The sequence below is a fragment of the Rattus norvegicus genome, chromosome 13 (genome assembly GCF_036323735.1).
Source record: "Rattus norvegicus strain BN/NHsdMcwi chromosome 13, GRCr8, whole genome shotgun sequence".
NCBI lineage: Eukaryota > Metazoa > Chordata > Mammalia > Rodentia > Muridae > Rattus > Rattus norvegicus.
Window position 1 is genome coordinate 89,521,095 of NC_086031.1, and position 18,273 is coordinate 89,539,367.

At 39.9% G+C, this 18,273-nt stretch overlaps 1 protein-coding gene across 9 annotated transcripts in view; it reads right to left on the minus strand.

Annotated features, from left to right (window-relative positions):
- Nucleotides 1-18,273, minus strand: part of Rgs7 (regulator of G-protein signaling 7) — a 429,591-nt gene that overhangs the window by 9,603 nt on the left and 401,715 nt on the right. For 5 of the 9 annotated variants that reach the window (XM_063272561.1, XM_039091031.2, XM_063272560.1 and 2 more), the window contains 3 exons: nt 16,377-16,502; nt 11,670-11,856; nt 9,884-9,973 (listed from right to left, as the gene is read on the minus strand). In XM_063272561.1, coding sequence (XP_063128631.1) covers nt 9,884-9,973; nt 11,670-11,856; nt 16,377-16,502 — 403 coding nt within the window. Of the gene's footprint in view, nt 1-7,745; nt 7,827-9,883; nt 9,974-11,669; nt 11,857-16,376; nt 16,503-18,273 lie in introns of all 9 variants that reach the window. The other 4 variants (NM_019343.2, XM_039091032.2, XM_039091028.2 and 1 more) reach the window with 1 other exon arrangement.

Sequence of the window (18,273 nt, forward strand, 5' to 3'; positions counted from 1 at the left end):
TCAGCAAAGACAGTGAGCTCATGGAAGAAGACCAGGGATTGGCCCTGGGTGAAGAGATTGTGTTAAGCTCCTTAGTTCTGAGATGCCCACAATGCTGTCTTTTTCTGTACTTAACACCTTGTCGATTTACAACGTAAAAGTAGAAAAGAGAAAGATTTCCCAATGAGTTTTGTTTTATTTCTAGCATTAGTAATATATTTTGTTAGTAATATGTATATTTTAAGTGAACACTCTTATTAACAATTGGTTATCGTTCCTTATTGTTCCCCTTTGTAGTAACTGAGAAATGGCTGTATTACATTGTGTGTGTGTGTGTGTATGTTATGCTGTGTGTGTGTGTGTGTATGTGTGTGTGTGTGTGTGTGTGTGTGTGTGTGTGTGTGTGCTGTTTATGAATGAGATAAAAGTAAAAAATCTTCAATGTCAGAGTCATCTGTATGATTTGGAGAAACAAAACAAGTAACAGCTGAACTCTTTTCTTCTTCTAGATTATACTTTAAAGGTTCAGTAGTTGCTACAGTCTGTTGTATTGCTAGCCTCACGCTGGTTGCAATCAGAGGAATAATGAGTGGCTGATGGGTTGTCCAATATTTTTGTTCATGTCTCTCTTAGTCTCTGACTACTGGCAAACAAGATTGCTGCAGCAGTAAGACTGCAGTGCTGTATGCACTCAGCAGAACTTGCCCCAACCCACGCTTGTTGTGTGGTCTGCCTGGGCTATGGAAGCAGGGTGGGATGTCTACAGAAGCACTCAGAATACTTCTAACTCCATGAAGGTTTGCAGCATCTTTAAGGAAGACTTTGTCTTGCTATTTTAAATGGTCTTCAGGAACTAGCACAGATTATAGAAAGTAAAAGATTACCCCCGCAGTGTTCTATCAACATCAAAGTGACTTTCTTTTTTCTGAAAGAAATGTTTCACAGGGGAGCATCAGGGAACATATATAACCCCATATGTGGTTTTAGAATGGATGAAAGAAAATGAGAAATAAGTGGTTTGGTCAAGAGATAGAATTGCCAAGTACATGGTCTCACAAGAAGATGTAATTGAGATCTGACTCCACTGTTAATGGCAATTAAATTTGATGTCACAATGGGCCCCATCTTTATCTACTTATGTCCCATTCACACTTTTTCCAGCTACATGGGATACACTTAGAAGAGAATATGCCCACCATTGTCCTTAGAACATGGACACACGTTTGTAATTCTTGTTGCATGCCATTTAGAGGTAATTTAGACTAAGACTGAGTTGACTGTCTACAAAGTATGTTGCGAGGGGCTGTGATGCTACGTATTTATGTACATGCAAACATTCCTAGGTCTTTCTGCTCCATTTAGTGGCAGTTTAACCCAGGGATATGAGATGATATGAGACTCAAGCATACTAATGTCATAACGTAAGCTCAACCATCTTCAAATAAAAACAGTGACGATGAAAAATAATGTTGGCTGCTTTATCATAGTCGTGAACCCTAACTCACACCATTCAAAGTTTAATCTCACTTTCCAGTAAATGTGACTTTAATACATTTCAGTAAATAAGTTGGTATTCCAAATCTTCCTCTTCTTTTACTTCTCTTACATGAGCAGCCATGTTCCAGTCATAAACACCTAATGTATGTGTTAGAACAGTAGCCATGGATCCTTTAGTAGGACTGTCCTCTCTGCGGCATCTCTGAGCTTCCTCACTGCAACTAAGCGGTGTGTGTGTGTCCTCTGAGCAAATCTAAAACAGTCTGGTTCCTTGATTGTCTTCTATGCTCTGCTGCTGTCCCTGGAAACCTCCACACTAATCCTGGCCCGAGTCTGTTGAGTCCTCGAGCCTCTTTCTAGTTTTGATCTTGTGGGTCTCTTCCTTGGGCTTTAATCCTTCTTTTCTCTGTTTTCTTTGAGCTCCCAGAAAAGCCACCATGACTCACACTGAGGAAGCTGGTGGGAGCCTTGTTCTGTTCACTGGACAGTCAGCTTCCATAGGAAGAGAGAATCAATTTAGATATGCATGGTACCAGCATCCTAAGATAGCAATCTGAGTCACCTCTGTCTTCTGACAATTATGAATATGCTTAGAGCAGTTTTATGTCTTATTATCTATAGAATCCCAATCATAAAAGACAGGATGTACTCAGAGTAGGGACTCAATAACTACTATTTATTTGTTAGAGGAAAGAACCCAGTGGTGGCTGATGGTGGTTACCACTGAGGTATAGATTCATCTCAGAAGTCTCTTTGATGGTCTTCCTTGAGGTCGTCTAGCCAGCAGCACAAACCCAAGGCTTTACACTCAGTAGAATAGAACTTAGGGAATTCTGGTTCAGATTCTGCTCTCACTTATGTGGCAACAACATGAACATTGCTCCGTGGTCACACCTGCCCTCCCTTGGAGCCTCTGGGGGTACAGTGGGCACTCTGTAGCAACATACCATTCACAGCTTGTACAATGTGAGTGACAACTTCAGAACTAATGATGCTGTCAGGGGAGAATAAAGTTACCCCGTCCAAACTAAATTGGGCTACATGGTCCAAAAAACATTTCACCAATGGATTTATACCATGCTGCAGGGAAACTGAAATTATGTTCCCAGGCGAGTTATTACCACAACCAGTTTCACTAAAACAAGATGGATAGCTCTATCTGCCAACAAGATGATGAAAGAGAGAAGCTTAAGATCCGTAAAGGAAGAAAGAGGAGACATTAGTTTACTCTTGATCAGATTTGTTTGCTGTTTACTGGAGAGACCCAATGGCCAGTTCTTAAGTGTTCTTCCCCCAAGGTGTCACAGTGATTTCTAACACAGTTTCTCCATGTTAATGTACCTGTCACCCTGAGCAATAAAAGCACTTTAGTAGAAGCAAAGTGCCCACAAACCTTCCTAATGGTGAATTCACATGGGGCACAGACATGATACCCACAGCTCTTCACTCTCTGTTCCTAGTCTGTTTGCATGCTGGGATAGGTGTCCACCTCATTACGATAGATATTTGTGTAGTCAAGGACGTGACAGCCTTCCTGGACACTTTCTTGCTAGAACTCTATAAGATAAACTTTGTGAATGCTCTCTGTTTTCTCCCTGCTTCACTGTGGTGGAAAATGATACCATGACAGGGGAGACCAAGGATAAGTAAGCTAATCTATAATTTAAGAAATGTTTTTGTGGTACTGAGTGTGGAACTCAGAACCTCACATATACCGAAGAAAACCCTTATTACAAAGCTATATCTCCCATGGACTATCTTTAAAAAGAGCACACAGGGGTAGCACATAACCCACAGAGATGGAATACATACTATTACATGGTAGGAAGGCTAATACAATGGTTCATACAGCAACATTATGAGAGTGACAGAGAAGAGGGTGCTATATTCCTGGTCCTGGGTCAGCTTTCCTGTCTGTTATTTGTAGTGGTACGACTATTTCTTTCTAGGCATTCCCACAACTCAGCCACCCTATGGTGACAAGAAGCCTAATCAGCCAAGTCTCATCAGGAGTGCTCCAATCTAAACTGAAGGAAACAAGGGATAGGCAGGAATAGGGACTGTACACAGAGCTCACAACACTACTCAGGGCCTGACTCTCCAGCATAACAGAACCGTGCTCCCCAAATGTGTGCACTCTTGGGGAGATTACACAATAGAATCTTTACACTTAATAAAAACAAGTTAAAAGTCATTTGGTCCGAGACCGGTGCCTTAGAAAACAAGGCAAGACCGACAGAAAGTGCCTGCAGTTTTCAGCAATTGGGGAACCAATTGGCAGGGATGGTCTTCTGTCATTAAATTATAGCACAAGTGGCTTTGGGAAACAGATAAACATGAAGTCTATTCCTACTACTTGGAATGGACCATTTTTTAACCACTGATGTGAGCTCTTGTGTTAGGAAAAAAACGAGACCAGGTACAAGATTGAGCAAGTGAGAAAGAATGCTTCTTTATATAGTTACATTACAATTAAACATTGAGTTCAATTTTAAATTAATGTATTAAGAGAAGAAAAATCCACAGTTAGCTTGAAGGATATTTATCATATTTCAATGCTTAATAGGATAAATAAGGGAAGATCTGATTTAGGGTAGTAACGTATATAGATGGAGAAGCTGAGGTCCAGCAGTTAAAATGATTTCTAAAACTCACAAGGTAAGACAGAACTAGATTTCGTGCTGAAGTGAATAACCCTGTCAAAGTTCAAGGCTGAAGAACATTTTACTGCTAACACAGGTTCTGTGTAAAATGAGATAAAGAATTTCATTCACAACTGAGTGTGGTGGTGAAGCCCCAAAATCCTGTCACTCAAGAACTAAGGGTTGGAGAGTATAGAGTTCAAGACAAGCTGGAGTTATGTAGGGAAATCCTCTTTCAAAATCTGACAGAGAAAACAAATTTATTCTCTTTACTAAAAAGAACATTCATGGATAACTAAGTTTTGAATCTTTGTCATTGTTTAATGCCTCGTATTTATATTTTATCCTGTCAATGTTTAAACTACTGAGCTACACCATTAATGAAGACTTAATTCAGAAAGATCAACTTCTTTCCCAGTCAATCTAGCCCTCTGGGGAAAGCTGTCTCCAAGTGCGAACTGGGGTGGTAATCTCAGTGATATATCATTAGCCAGTATGTGTGAGGCTCAGGGCTGGTTCCCTAACCCCAGAACCACAAAATACAAATCCATCCCTGCTCCTGACAGTGCATTATCATCGTCGGAAGGTAATGACAAAGCTTGGTGCTTCAATTTAGCACAAGAAGGCCAGAGCAGAGGGCACGGTGTGACTCAGAAAACCTTTGCAGTTTTTCTCCTGATTCTTTAAAAGCCTCTAAAGAGAACCATCCTCATTGGGATGGAACAAAACTATTTCCAAAAGGAGGTTATCTTAGCGAGTTCCTGGGAGCTCATCACTACCATACCCTAGTAGTCACTTCTAAGTCCCTACTTTTCTAACTCAAAGCCAAGCTGATTCACTTTCCTCCTCACGCAAGCAATGGAGAGATGAATCATGGGTGTTTGATTTATGAACCTTGACAGATGGCCTTGCTGATCAACCCTCATGTATTCTTTCACCGATTATGTCCTCCCTGTTCTTCTCAGAGGCTTCTGTTGTAAATAGACATTATGACAGCTTAACAGATGAAGAAACGGTGATGGACTTGATGGGGATAGGGAAGGCAACTACCTCACACTCAGTAAAACACATGCTCCGTAGGAGAGGAGAATGAAGCCAACTTAGTATGAATGACACTGGAGGGCAGGCAAGGACACACTGACCTTTGAAAGATAGACCTGAAGGGATTTCTCTAATGATAAGTAAATACAGAAACAAAGAGCCTGCCACAAGAAGTTAGGTTATTTCTTCTTCTTCCTTTGAGTCAATAATCCAGTGTGAAGGCAACGCATAAATGTGAGGTACACTTATTTACTTGTTAGGGGATTAGTGGAGAAGACAAAGGGAGTCCATTGAGAATAATAGGTAAAAAGTAAGCAAATTCTGCTTCCAATCCTGGCTCCAAACTCAGTAATGAGTGAGTGTGGTCAGGAAAGAGGTCTTACTGGGAAAGCAAGATAACATCTACACAGAGGCACCCTGGGATTGTTGAGCATATGAGGGGGAAGAGATGTCCTAGGAACACTGAAGGCATAATGAAAGTCTAGCCACTGCTATCAGGGTGGTCCTCTAGTGGGGCACAAAGAGAGTTCAGACATTAATGATGTTCCCTTAGTTTTGGGTAAATACTGGCTACAAAAACATTGATTCTGGGATGGGAAAAAAAAAGAGTGATACTGTTCTTATCAACCAGGTTGTAAATGTGCTATATGGATACACTTAACTAAGCTAAGTTAAACTCGCTAAGATCAGCATTGACCAGTAATGAACCTGAGTTGGAAAGGAGGCTGGGGCTAGGTGGCAAATAGAATATAGGGTTTTGGTCACAGCCAGCTCCTTCACAGTATGATTTTGGGAAAATCCTATTCTGTGAAGATGCACCTCCCCACTATTTTTCTTACCTATAAGATGGGTAAATAAATATGTACAATAACTCCAACTCTGCAGGGTCAGGTTAGTTTATAGAACATAATGTGCCCAGCACACAACCTGTTGCATGGCAGGTATTCAATAATGGCTGTTGCCATCTCATTTCCCCCAGGTTCACAGTGAGATCTGTTGTTGAGTGATTTCTCTGTTCTATTTCCGCCTTAGATACTATCTACCATGTAGCCACCTGCACCTAGGAACCCATATAAATGTTTATGCAAATTCTACCCTTCCGCTAGTATGATTCTATGTTAAAATCACATCTCTTATACTTTTATTTGTGGTTGAAAATTATTTAATTGATCCTATAATGGTCTCCTATAAAACTTATTATGTCAACACTTATGATTCCCAGCACAACTGCTGAGCCTGAACTCACTCTGTGCGTTGAGGGAGCTTTTCAGATTTCTTTAATAATTTCTTCACAGTTGTCCCAAAACAGAATATTCAATGAAAATGTCATGTTTTATTTTCTCTGATGGAAGGTGTTTAATGCTATCTGAGGGGTATCTAAAAGTAATTAATATGGTTTATGTGTGTGTGTGCATGTGTGAGAGATAGATAGATAGATAGATAGATAGATAGATAGATAGATAGATAGATGGATAGATAGATAGATAAGAGTTTAAGTTTTGTCTTCAGCCTTTCTGGCCTCCCTCTCCTTCCCTTTTATAGAGGGTTTGGCACTTCTTGACCAGGGAAGTCCTCCAACAGTTAATATCATTCCTTCTGAGAATCCTCCAATTACATATGATATCAGCTCTCTCCTCAGCACTAAGAAGTTCATCTTTCCTTTTACATGCTGACATCTTGTTTAACCACTAGGTACCTTTGAACCAAACTCTAGTCCTTCCACAGGTTCCCGAGATGAAGTACTATTTCCATCGTAGCCAGTAACTGTATATTTTTTGGTGGAAGGGAGAGAAAACGAAGCAAGGCCAGCTTTTTCTTGCTCCTTACTGTTTTTGATCTTAAGGTGCCCAGTGTGGACCATGTAGTACTATTTCATAAGAGTGGAAGTGGGTCAGATATGGGTTGCAGTTGGAGAGAAAGTGTTTTACTTCTCCCTTCTGCCTACTCCAAGTCATGTTATTATTTTAAATTTGAAAACAGAAGTTTCCATTGTAACTTTAAAAAACAATATTCTTTCCACATTATAAAAGGATTAATTTGAAATAGTTCTTCAGCAGTACACAGAGTACCTTATTATATATTGTGGCTTCTTTTCCCAATAAAAATCTTAGAGAAATATTTTGACATTTTCTTTCTCCATTGTGACTTATGTGATATTTTAAAAGGAAACTCTCCATTAAAGGACAGAGATTCCGACAGAACCAGCCATAAGTTTGTCAAGTTTTTACTGTGAGTAGATTCTTGGAATCTTTCATTCTCTATCCTTTTAATTGATGCAATCACATTGACTGTTCAAAATCTACATAGCTGTTTAAAGTCTTTCAAATACTCGGGACAGTCACAACAGCTATACAGTGGATTCGTATTTCCCACTGCGTGGTGAAGCCTTGAAGGAAACTGAAATCAAACGTCAAGTTTGTTGAACTCAGGTTGCTTATATCTCAGCACACATAACTCCACTTAAGTTGACCATCACAACAAAAGCCACGGCACACCCACATACACACACAAAGAGCAGCATGGAGCTAACCACACGACTCCACAGATGATGCAGACAAACTTGAGTAGAAACCAAGATTCTTCTACCTCTTTTCATAACAGGTTAGTGCTGGCCCTCAGTGTTGGTGTACAGTTTTTATGGCATGGGAAAATAGGGATGTTTCTGCCCTATAAAAATAAATGTGTTGAAGTCTTTAGTTTGAGCTTACACAATGTCAGAAAGTCCCAAAGGTGCTGACAAAGCACAAAAAAATAAAAATAAATAAAATAAAAATAACGAGAGAATCCAACAAACAAATATATATCACCAAAACACATGGCGAGAGGCTACAAACATTCTGGGAGGAAAGTTACTGCGTTCTGAGATTAATGTGACAATTTCAAACACCTTTGAGGAAAATAAAGAACAAGAGCTGTATGCCAGTGGAGCCTCGCTTGCTGCCATAACCACTTGGCTTTAAAATGCTTGTTTGATTATTTTCTCCTTTCAAAGGTTGAAAAGCACAGAACTTTCATTGTCTTAATCTTTTAAACATAAGAAAGAGTTGAGGGTAAGGGCAAAAAAAATGCATGCAACTATTGTTAATAAGGAAAAGGAAACATGGAACACAGACACAAAGAGGAACTTATCCTTCATTGTCTACACCATGCTATACACTTCTTTCCAAACCTTAGTTCAGCGCATGCGGTTGATCCTGCATGGCAGCTTTGTTTCTACTCTATAAAGGGTTGGGGAGAAAGGTAAGTAGGAAGCAGGAATATGGGTTTAAATAGAAACAATACTTTTGGCGTCAAGGAATACAAGGTGGGCAATGGGACTAAAAATCGGGGACATTTTCATTGAAGATAACAAATTGTAATTCCTCAAAAAAAAAAAAAGTAAAACTTACCACATTCTGTGCAAATTTCTCAAGAGATGTTCTGCGGTCCATTGAGTTTCCAGACTTAAAAGTATGGGGTAAGTGAAAGGAGTAGGGTGAAGGAAGACAAAGGAGATTTAAAATAAAGAATGCGAGAAAGACAGGATGGTAAGCCCACATATGAAACCCATGCCGACATGGCAAGGGATGGCCAAGGGATGGCCAAGGGATGTGTCTCATCACGGGATCCAAGTTCTTTGTTCATGAGTGATTTTTATCATTAAAAACAACCAAGAAATATAGATACTTGAGCAAACAAAATGGTAATGGAAAGCAAAATCAAGAGAAGCAGAAATGTTGTAAACGCGGCAAGCTTTCGTGCTGACACTTGCAAAGCCTAAGTAGCTGAAAATCTAGCAGGGTTCCTTGAGAGTTGATTCCTAATCTTCTCTAATATCATCGATTTGATAAAGAGTTGCTGCGGGTTAGACCTTGCTCAAAGGACAGAAATCTCACTTGATTCTATCTCTTGTTAAAGCCTGTAGGGGTGGTGAGTGAGCCCTTGACATTTGGCTTCCACTCTGAGCGGTAAAGCCACTTGGACCATTTTAATTTGTAAAGGCAGTGGACTATGGAAAAAAATGCTCATTACTCTAATGATAGTAAAGTGCAGCTTGATCTCAGAATTTTAAGAATCCATGTTGTGTTAACATTAAAAAAATAATGAATGAGGTTGATTTTTCTCTACAGATTTTCTATTTGCTATTACATTGGTCACATAAGCGATTTATGGACAGTGACACTGATTACAAGATTAATCCATTAATGATGTCTACTGCAACTCTTCCCAAATTTGTTCACCTACCATCTTTGTTTGAAACAGGTCATCAAGAAAATAAATAAAGTGGATATAAGTCAAGTGACAATATTCATCTGCTAATATTATTGCACCTCATCTGCGATCCATGATAAAAGCAATTTTACATTTTGCTATAAGCACCTATGTTAGGTTTGTAAGTAAATGAAGCTGGCTTCCAGTGTCAGCGGTCTATTCTTTTTTACCGGAGTTTTTCATTTCCTTTAAGTAGAAATACTCAGGAGGAGCATTAAACACGAGAACAGCTTCTAATAGCCTTTGTGAAACATGGACAACTGCAAAAACCACTGAAAAAAATAATCCATGGAGTAAAACACAAACAGAAACCAAACCAACATAAATGGCCCCTTGAAAAGGATGGGTTTGGGGAAGAAATCTCAGAGAATGCATACTTACCACTCAACTGAAACCCTGGCCCAGGAGAGGTATTTAGTCTGGTTAGTTATAACTAGGAATTGAGGTCAAGAGAGGTCACAAAGAACCAATACCTTTCTCTTTGCCTGTAGAAGTTCCTGGTAGGCACTAGATCTTATAAAGCGGGGGTATGAGTCACTCTTCATCAGCTTGTAAATGTGCTCCTGAAAAGAGAGAATGGGTGAGGGGCTCCTCTATCAGTCGAAGGGAAGAATGAAACCCTATGATGAGAACACTCGTTTAGCTAAAGAACAAATGCAGAAGTAGCTAAAAATAGCCACTGTGGTGCTGAGAAGAGCACTGATGTAGACAGAACATTGGGATCTTTCAGTCCGCCATTTCTTTCCCAGAGCAACATTTACATTGGGCTGGGAGCTGTTGAGGAGGAAAAAAAAGTATGTGGTCCTTTAAGAAATGGAATTTTGTCAAAGGGACATTTGAAATGGCTTCAAATCAATGTGACAGTTTAAGTGGAACATTTGAGAATAGAAACAAGCCTGCTTTCTTGAAAAAAATGGTTCCAAGTTCAAAGTGGATAATGTGACATTGGGTCAGCATAGTCATTGTAGAGGCTCTGTGCACCTACATCTGCTGGGAGAACCAGGCAGCCCATGTAGGTTGATGTCCGTATGCAGGTGAGGGCTGGCACAATTAGGTCAAGGCCATGATTAGACAGTAAAAAACTAAAGAAGGAGCAAAGCTTTTTATAAGGCGGGAGAGAAGGGGAAGGAGAAGCAAGATGGAGACGGAGAAGGATGACCCAGATCCAGGTGGTCTTGAATTGCCAAGGTAGTTGAAATGGATTTCTGTAGGCAAAGTTCTCTTCTCTAGGTGGGCAATTTATATATTTATCAATTGGTTGTGAGTTCATTGTGTGGATGTTCATTGTGGACTGAGAATTTAACATATAAATGGGATTGTTGGGTTACAGTTTGTTGAGTCTTGATTTCACCGGGTTGTGGAAGTGTGAACAGATTCTGTGGCAGGGAGCAGCGATAGGCCAGTGCATGCCGGACTTCTAGAACCCTGATTTTACCAGGTAGCTAGAGCCAGAGAGTTCCCATGGCTGGCAGAGAGCCACTGGGAGGGATACTAACTAGAGATAGATTATGGTTAGTTTCATTTGGACCCGCCGGTGCTGGAATTACGTCTAGAGACCAGTGTGGCAAGGTGCCGCACTGGAACGGCTCGAGGACCGCCCGGGTTAGAGAGTACCTTAGTGGACAGCATGGAGCTGCTGAGGTAAATTAGTGCTAGCTCCTATGGCTCGATGGAGCCTGGACAAGCGAGAGAGCAAGCACCTGGGTCAGAGAGCCTGGGAGAGAATCGAGGAGCTGTACGGAGCTGTACGCGCAGGAATCAGTTGCGCCACACATTTTTTTTTAAACTGCAGCAAGCCCAGTCAGATCTTGCCCTTGGAACAATTCCATGATAATTTATCTTCCATGCCTACTCTAGTCCCTAGCCTCTCTTGTCTTTTACTGATGGATGCTGATGGACAAAGAAAGTCAAGCAAGAAAAGAACACGCTCATTTAACTCAGACTCAATCTAACCCTGGCAGTTTCTGCTCCAGCAATTTAGGGTAATTTACACATTCCGCTGTCTTCTAAGTCTAGTGAAACATCAGGTAGTTGTACAGTACCTCATGATGTGCGAGTAATCTAAATGGTCCATGTCATGCTCACACGCAAACACTAACTTTATATTTTAAAACAATCCCAGGGTTTTAAAGATGACTTACTTTGAAATGTCTTTGTTCTCTTCTCAATCAGTGAGACTTATTTCATGACATGAGCTTTCAACACTGCAGAGCACGGTTGGCCCCGTGGTGGCGCTGAGAGCTTAAACCACGTACTGACCTGAGCATCTTCGAATGTGTATCGTCCTGGTTCCTTCACATTCTGTGTGGTCTTGTCATAACTCTTCGAATCCAAGTTAATGGCACTGGGGGCCCCCGGAGCCAGAAATTCTTGCCATATTTCCTGTACTCGAGAGGGGACCTCTCGGATAGGCCTTTTCTTCAGGTCCTCCACTGCCAACCAGAACCTGCAAAGCATCACAGCACCTGAGGGCTCTGAAGTTGCCCCTGGACATTCTTATAACATTCGCTTACTACACTGGCAAGCTCACTTTCTCCAGAGACTCCAATATTAGGTCCCTGCTACGTTTCTTTTTTCTCAGTTATCATATTCAAAGACATAAAAGTTCTTTTTTGCTTGTTTTATTGTTTACTATATTAAGGTAGGGTTTCATGTAGTCCAGGCTGGCCTTGAACTTCTTATGTTGCTAGAGATGACCTTGAACTTTTGATTTTCATGCTTCTTCTTCCCCAGAATTCAAAAATCTTTTAGTAGGAAAAATTGAAAATCGCTGATATTCACTGGCTTTTATTAAAACCAGATGTGCCAGAGCCCTGATCCTATATAGTCTCAATTTCATTGAAGCCACACAGGAAGGGCTTTCTCTTCAAGCAGAGCATTAACAAAGGAAACCATCCTCACTGAAACGGCTACAATGCTAGGAAGTACATGGGTTTCTGTAGGTAGTGTACACTAGGCAGTTTGAGAATGCTGAGACAAGAAGAGCCCTGATACTGAGGTATGCAGACGGAAACATGAGGTCCAGGGGAAATTAAATGGACCTGGAAATAAGGAAGGGTAAAGTGGCCAGTTGCTGAGGTGATAATGTGAGCACAGAAAGGCATATATGGGTGCAGATACTATATTCTAAGAATTGTGATTGCCATAATCTCCATTATGCGAAGTGCTCCCCACTTTAGAGAACAGGGAACTGAAGGTGTAAAGATGAGATGATTTATTGAAGGCTGGCCCTGAGCAGTCTAGAGGAGTTGGCATTCTCAGAACTCCTCCTTCACACTGTTTCCCTAACAACAACATCACCTTATGTATTCTCATCACTGTCATTGGCACAGCTGGCTTACCTTAGTAAAATGGAGAGGGTACCCATTTTATTACCACTCTTCCCTTCACAGCAGCTGTACTCTAAAAGTGCCCTGACATCTCTGTATCTTGATTTCCTCATCAGTATAGTGACATGAAAAGGCCCAGATCCTAGTTCCTAGGGGAACTAGTGACTAGCTCAGCGATGTAGGTTATTAAAGAACATCTCCAAGTGCCCGGCACAACTTTATGTGCTTAAGGATAAATTGATGCTATTCCCACATTGGTTTCACAAAAAGTTGGCTACAAAAGACAGCGGGAATGTTTGAAGAGGAAGCAGAGGTGGATAAGCAATATTTCTTCACCTCTCCCATCCAGATAGATAGAGTGACATAGTTAGTCCCTCAATAGCAGACCCTAGACCTCGGAGTCTAGAGACTGCTGCTGCTTGGATAAAGATGTCCTGAGAGCTGTTGAACTGCAACTTACAGCCCTGCTTGCTGTCTGAATCACTGTGTCCTTATTGTGGAAACAGATATTTGCAGGGAGGCCAGCGTATGGTTTAGACTTGGTTTCCCAACAGACAGTAGGTTTATACTATTTTGTAAGAAACACGAATGCCATTTTGTGCACTGTGACCTTGCACAAAATGTTGACCAGATTCAGCCATGTCCTGATTATGAAATAAAGTACAGATATTTAAAATGTATATTTTCATTATTAGATTCTTATCTATCAGAAATAAGGAAGGCCAAATACTATAGTATATTCAGAAAGTATACATAAAACATAGTATACTTTGGGAATTCAAAATGCTTTCCACAGCTGTGTCTTTCTATCATTTATCTACATTTAATAAATAACAAGATGGCATATAATAGACAACTTAACGAATAAATGTGTATATGTATTACATATGTAAGACATATTTAATATTTATGTGTGCATGATTCTGTACATGCTATACACTTTATTGTTATATTCTTTATTATCAGCGTGTGTATGTGGGTGTGTGTGGTATATGTGGTATGTGTGTGGTATGTGTGTGTGTATATGTGTGTGTATTGTGCGTTTGTATGGATTATATGGCATGTTTTTTTATAAGTGTGGTATTGTGTCTGTGTGGTGTATGTATGTGTGTGTTGTGTTGTATCTGTATATATTGTGTTTGTGTGTGTGTGCGTGTGCATGTGCATGTGCATGTGTGTGCGTGCGTGCGTGCGTGCGTGTGTGTGTGTATGTGATAATATGAATGTGTTGTGAGCATTGATCCTCTCTTTTATCTGTGAGTATCAGGGATTAAATTGAGGCTGCCAGGCTTACAAAAGAAGCATTCTTACCTTTTGAATTATATCAACAACCCAATCGAAGTACCAGAGATTGAACCTAGGGTCTCACCCATGCTACATAAGCCCTATGATTAAAATATGAACCACCACACTCAGTTTGTTTAACATGGGTTCTGGGAATCGAACCTAGATCCTAATGCTTGCAGAGGAAGCAACTCACTGACCAAGTCATAGCCTCAGCCCTGATAGATGTATGCACAATCTCCCCTCAGGAATATTAGTATGGCATACATTTAACATAAAAAATAGCAAAGGTGTAACAGAAATTAAAGACATGGCAGTGACCTGGTTCCTCTCTGAAGCCAGGTATTCACAGACTACTTTGCTTCCTGGCATCTTTGCTCTTCCCATCAGCCACTCAGCCTGCGAGCCATTTCTGCTAAGATGTCTGCAGCTACTCTGTGTTACACATCCCTCTTGATTATCTGCTCCAAGGAGTGAGCATCAGCACCCCATTCCATGGAGCTACTTGTGTTCTTATTTGCAATACCACTGAACTGTAATTACAAGAACAGGAGCTTTTTTATTTGGTTAGATGCTACTGGTGATTTTTTTTTCTTAAAAAAAAAAAACAAAGAGAAGAAGATGAAATGTAGATGAAGAAGGAGAAGAAGAAAGAGGAGGAGGAGGAAGAGGAGGAGAAGGAGAAGAAGAAGAAGAAGAGAGAGAGAAAGAGAGAGAAAGAGAGAGAGAGAGAGAGAGAGAGAGAGAGAGAGAGAGAAAAGAAAGGGAATACTCACCCTGTCATATACATGTGTAATGAAATGTTCAAAATATCGTTTCTTTGAGTTATTAATAATGCATTCTTGTACTTCATCATTGATGATGTATGTTTAGTTTGGAAAAATTAATTAGTAGCCCCCCCACCAAAATCCCTAGGTCTCTCCAAACTTCATAAAACAATAAGAAAGCACACACAAGAACCTAAGAGAGACCCAGAAAAAATGAAAGGATTCCAGTACAGGCTGTGGTCCACCTGTCAGGGAGACAAATGCAACCTTAATTTCTGATTATCTCCTAAAGAAATGCAACAGTCCTTTGTCTAGCTTATTTCCCATGAAAAGAAGTAAATGCTGATATCTTTCTATAAATGAATTTCACAGGGCCTAGTAAGACATGATCAAGTCAAAACAGGATATATCAGGTTTCAAAAGAACAATGAATGAAGACTCTCACAGTAAAAAAGTAATACTAAAGTTTCACAAAGTGAAAACATTGTTTCCATCCTCTTAGGCAGAGCTGTGAACATCCACAGTAACGTGTCATATTATAGAAAGCTTTTCCTAGGTACCCCTTGAGGTAGAAAATATTACAACAAATCAGAATGGTGTCTAGGATCAATGGAACAAAGAAGTTTCCAGGTCTCTTTCTCTTCTCCAGGTATCACTGGACTCTCCAGCATGTACTTGATCTTAGCTAAAAGGCTGAGAAGTGATCAATTGCTCAACTGCATTTAAATGCATACAATAAAAAAAGTTGTCCTTAGACTTTTGGTCTAAGATCTATAACTGAGTTATGCATGCTTTTTCTTACTGAAGAAGTGAGATTGGAAGTTTATATTGATAAGTAGGTGCTGATGTTCAAATTAACTGTACAAATATCATTGCCTGTTTTTGTGATTCAGCTTTCCTCAAGGGCCCATTTCTTTGTTGCCTTGGTATGTATGTACTATGGTACATGTGGTGCCATGTTGGAAGGCTATGGGAGTTGTTTCATTTGATAAAGAAACATGATAGGCATAAGTAGAAAACAAACATATATATAATATATATATATATATAAAATCTACACATGTATATATGTAAAACATATCTAATATCTGTGTGTGAATGCTCTCTACTTCCAAGACCTGCATGATATGAACAATCTCAGCCACACACTTCCACTGCCCATTGCCATGACCTGAATTGCTCTGTCATGCTTTTCCAACATGAGGACTAAAATTTCCTGAAACTGTGAGCCAAAATAAGCCTTTCCTCCTTTGTTTTTGCTAGGCATTATGGCATGAACACTGACTAATGCAGACATTTTCTATTTTATCAAAATATCAGTTTGGGAGTTCTAAATTATGGAGTCAAGTTTTAAAGTTCTAAATTTATATAACCAGCAAATTCAGAGGCAGTACAGAAATAAACAATGAAAAGGAGATGATAACGCCGGATAGCCTTTGTCTTACTAGTCTTTTTTCCATCTTTAAGTGGCGGAGATGAAATTTGTTTGCATCATTGTGATACTATAAGAGTGACAGGTCCCTTCCATCTAAAATAGCAAGGCACAACAGTGTCTCTTTGGCTCACAACAACAAAATGTGACTTACCTTAAGTTCTCTGAGCTGAATTCTGATTCTAGAAACTTAAGGAACTGCTCTCTCCCAACTGGGTCTTTCAGTGCCTCATCCATGCCAAAACCCCATCGTTTTACCCTCTGTTGACTTGGTTCTTTGCTGTGAAAGAGAAAATAAGGCTAAATATATTCCTTTTATAATAATTACCATTTTGTTGGGGGTGGTTATGACAGGGCAGTTTTTTGAGATGTGGCCCTGGCTTGCTTGGAACTCACTGTGAAGTGCACGATGGCCTTGAACTCACAAAGATCCACAGATCCCATGTGCTAGAAGTAAAGACACGTGTCACCATGCCTGGGCCAATTCCTATTTTCTTTATCATATATACCCTAGAAGAATGCCTATCTTTAACTTATCTTCTATAATAATAATAATAATATCACAAACTGACTATTCTTCATGAAATCACAATGACGTATGAGATTAATAACACAACCTAACCCGGAGGGATCATCTGTCACCAAGAGTCTGGATGGAGTCTTAGCAACTTTGCAAGACTGCTATCCCTTCTCTCATTTTATAGACAAAGATAGTGAATAAAGAGTTATAACTTGGTGCCATGTCATACGAGAAGTAAGGGGCAAAAATCTAGCCACTGTTACCAAGAGCCCCACTTAAACCTCTGTACATGCCAGTCTGTGGTGTAGGTCATCCTTGGAATGATGCGTTGGTGCCTTGAGAGCCTCATTACTACATATGATTCTCCTGCAATTAAATATGAACCATATATACTTATAGATTTGGGGGTTCTGTCTTTCTCATACATGCATACATGTCTATACACATGTATGTGGATATATATGCGTGTATGTGCTTGTATGTGTGTGTTTATGAATGTATGTATAAAACCTGTGACTGAAGACTTAAGAATTGATCCATGACTGGCTACAAGAGAAATGGCCCAGAAACGTAACCTGGATCCATGTGTGGTATCCCATGTATGTTATCCCAGTGTCTAGGAGGTAGAGATAGAAGGATAAGGAGCTGGACATCATCCTTTGCTACCTAATGAGTTGAAGGCCAACATGGGCTACAGGACACTCTGCCTAAGATGAGACAAAAGAGGAGTGCTGTGGAATTCTAACACTGTCTCTGTATAGAGACATGCAATCACCCTCAAATCAGCTTCAAGACTGATACCACAATGGCCCGCACAGCTCACCAAAGAAGCCTGGAGTTCTACCTTGTGTTTGTATTTTTAAAAGTCAGTTTCCCTGTGCTTATGCTGAGTTCATTTAGTCTTAGAATGGAATTTATATAGGCATGTTTGCGCTGGGCTTAAAGAAGTGTGGACTCACTATCTATTTTGACTATGAACATGGACCCAAGTGACTATATGGGTTTTCAAATGATTTAATAGCAAGGAGCTGTTTTAAAAATTGAAGATCTGATTTTGACTAACCCGCATTTAAAATATCACCCCCAATTTTGGGCTAGTTCATTCAGCAATGCAAATTTGTTTCTAAAATTAAATTTGTGTTTTGAAACCTCTAAAAATTCATACATATTTATGTTTGAATTTGAGTATATATAATATGTAAATTTTTCATATACACAGTACATCAGGATGTACAGCTGTACAGTAGTACAGTCCTTGTATTACTATCTCACAGCTCACGAGAACTTCCAGACCCCATGGAACTGTTATTTAATGCCCATTGAGCAACCTCTCCTTATGCCTCATTCTCCTTATTTTTCTCAGCCTCTGAGGACTACCATTTACTCTCCGTTTAATTATTTTTATATTTTGTAAGAACATGTGGTTCTCTTCTTTCAATGTCCCACTTATTTTACGTAACATAGTGATTTACAGCTCCATCAACGTTTGCACGACTGGATTCCACCCTTTCTGATAGCAGGGTAGCAAGCA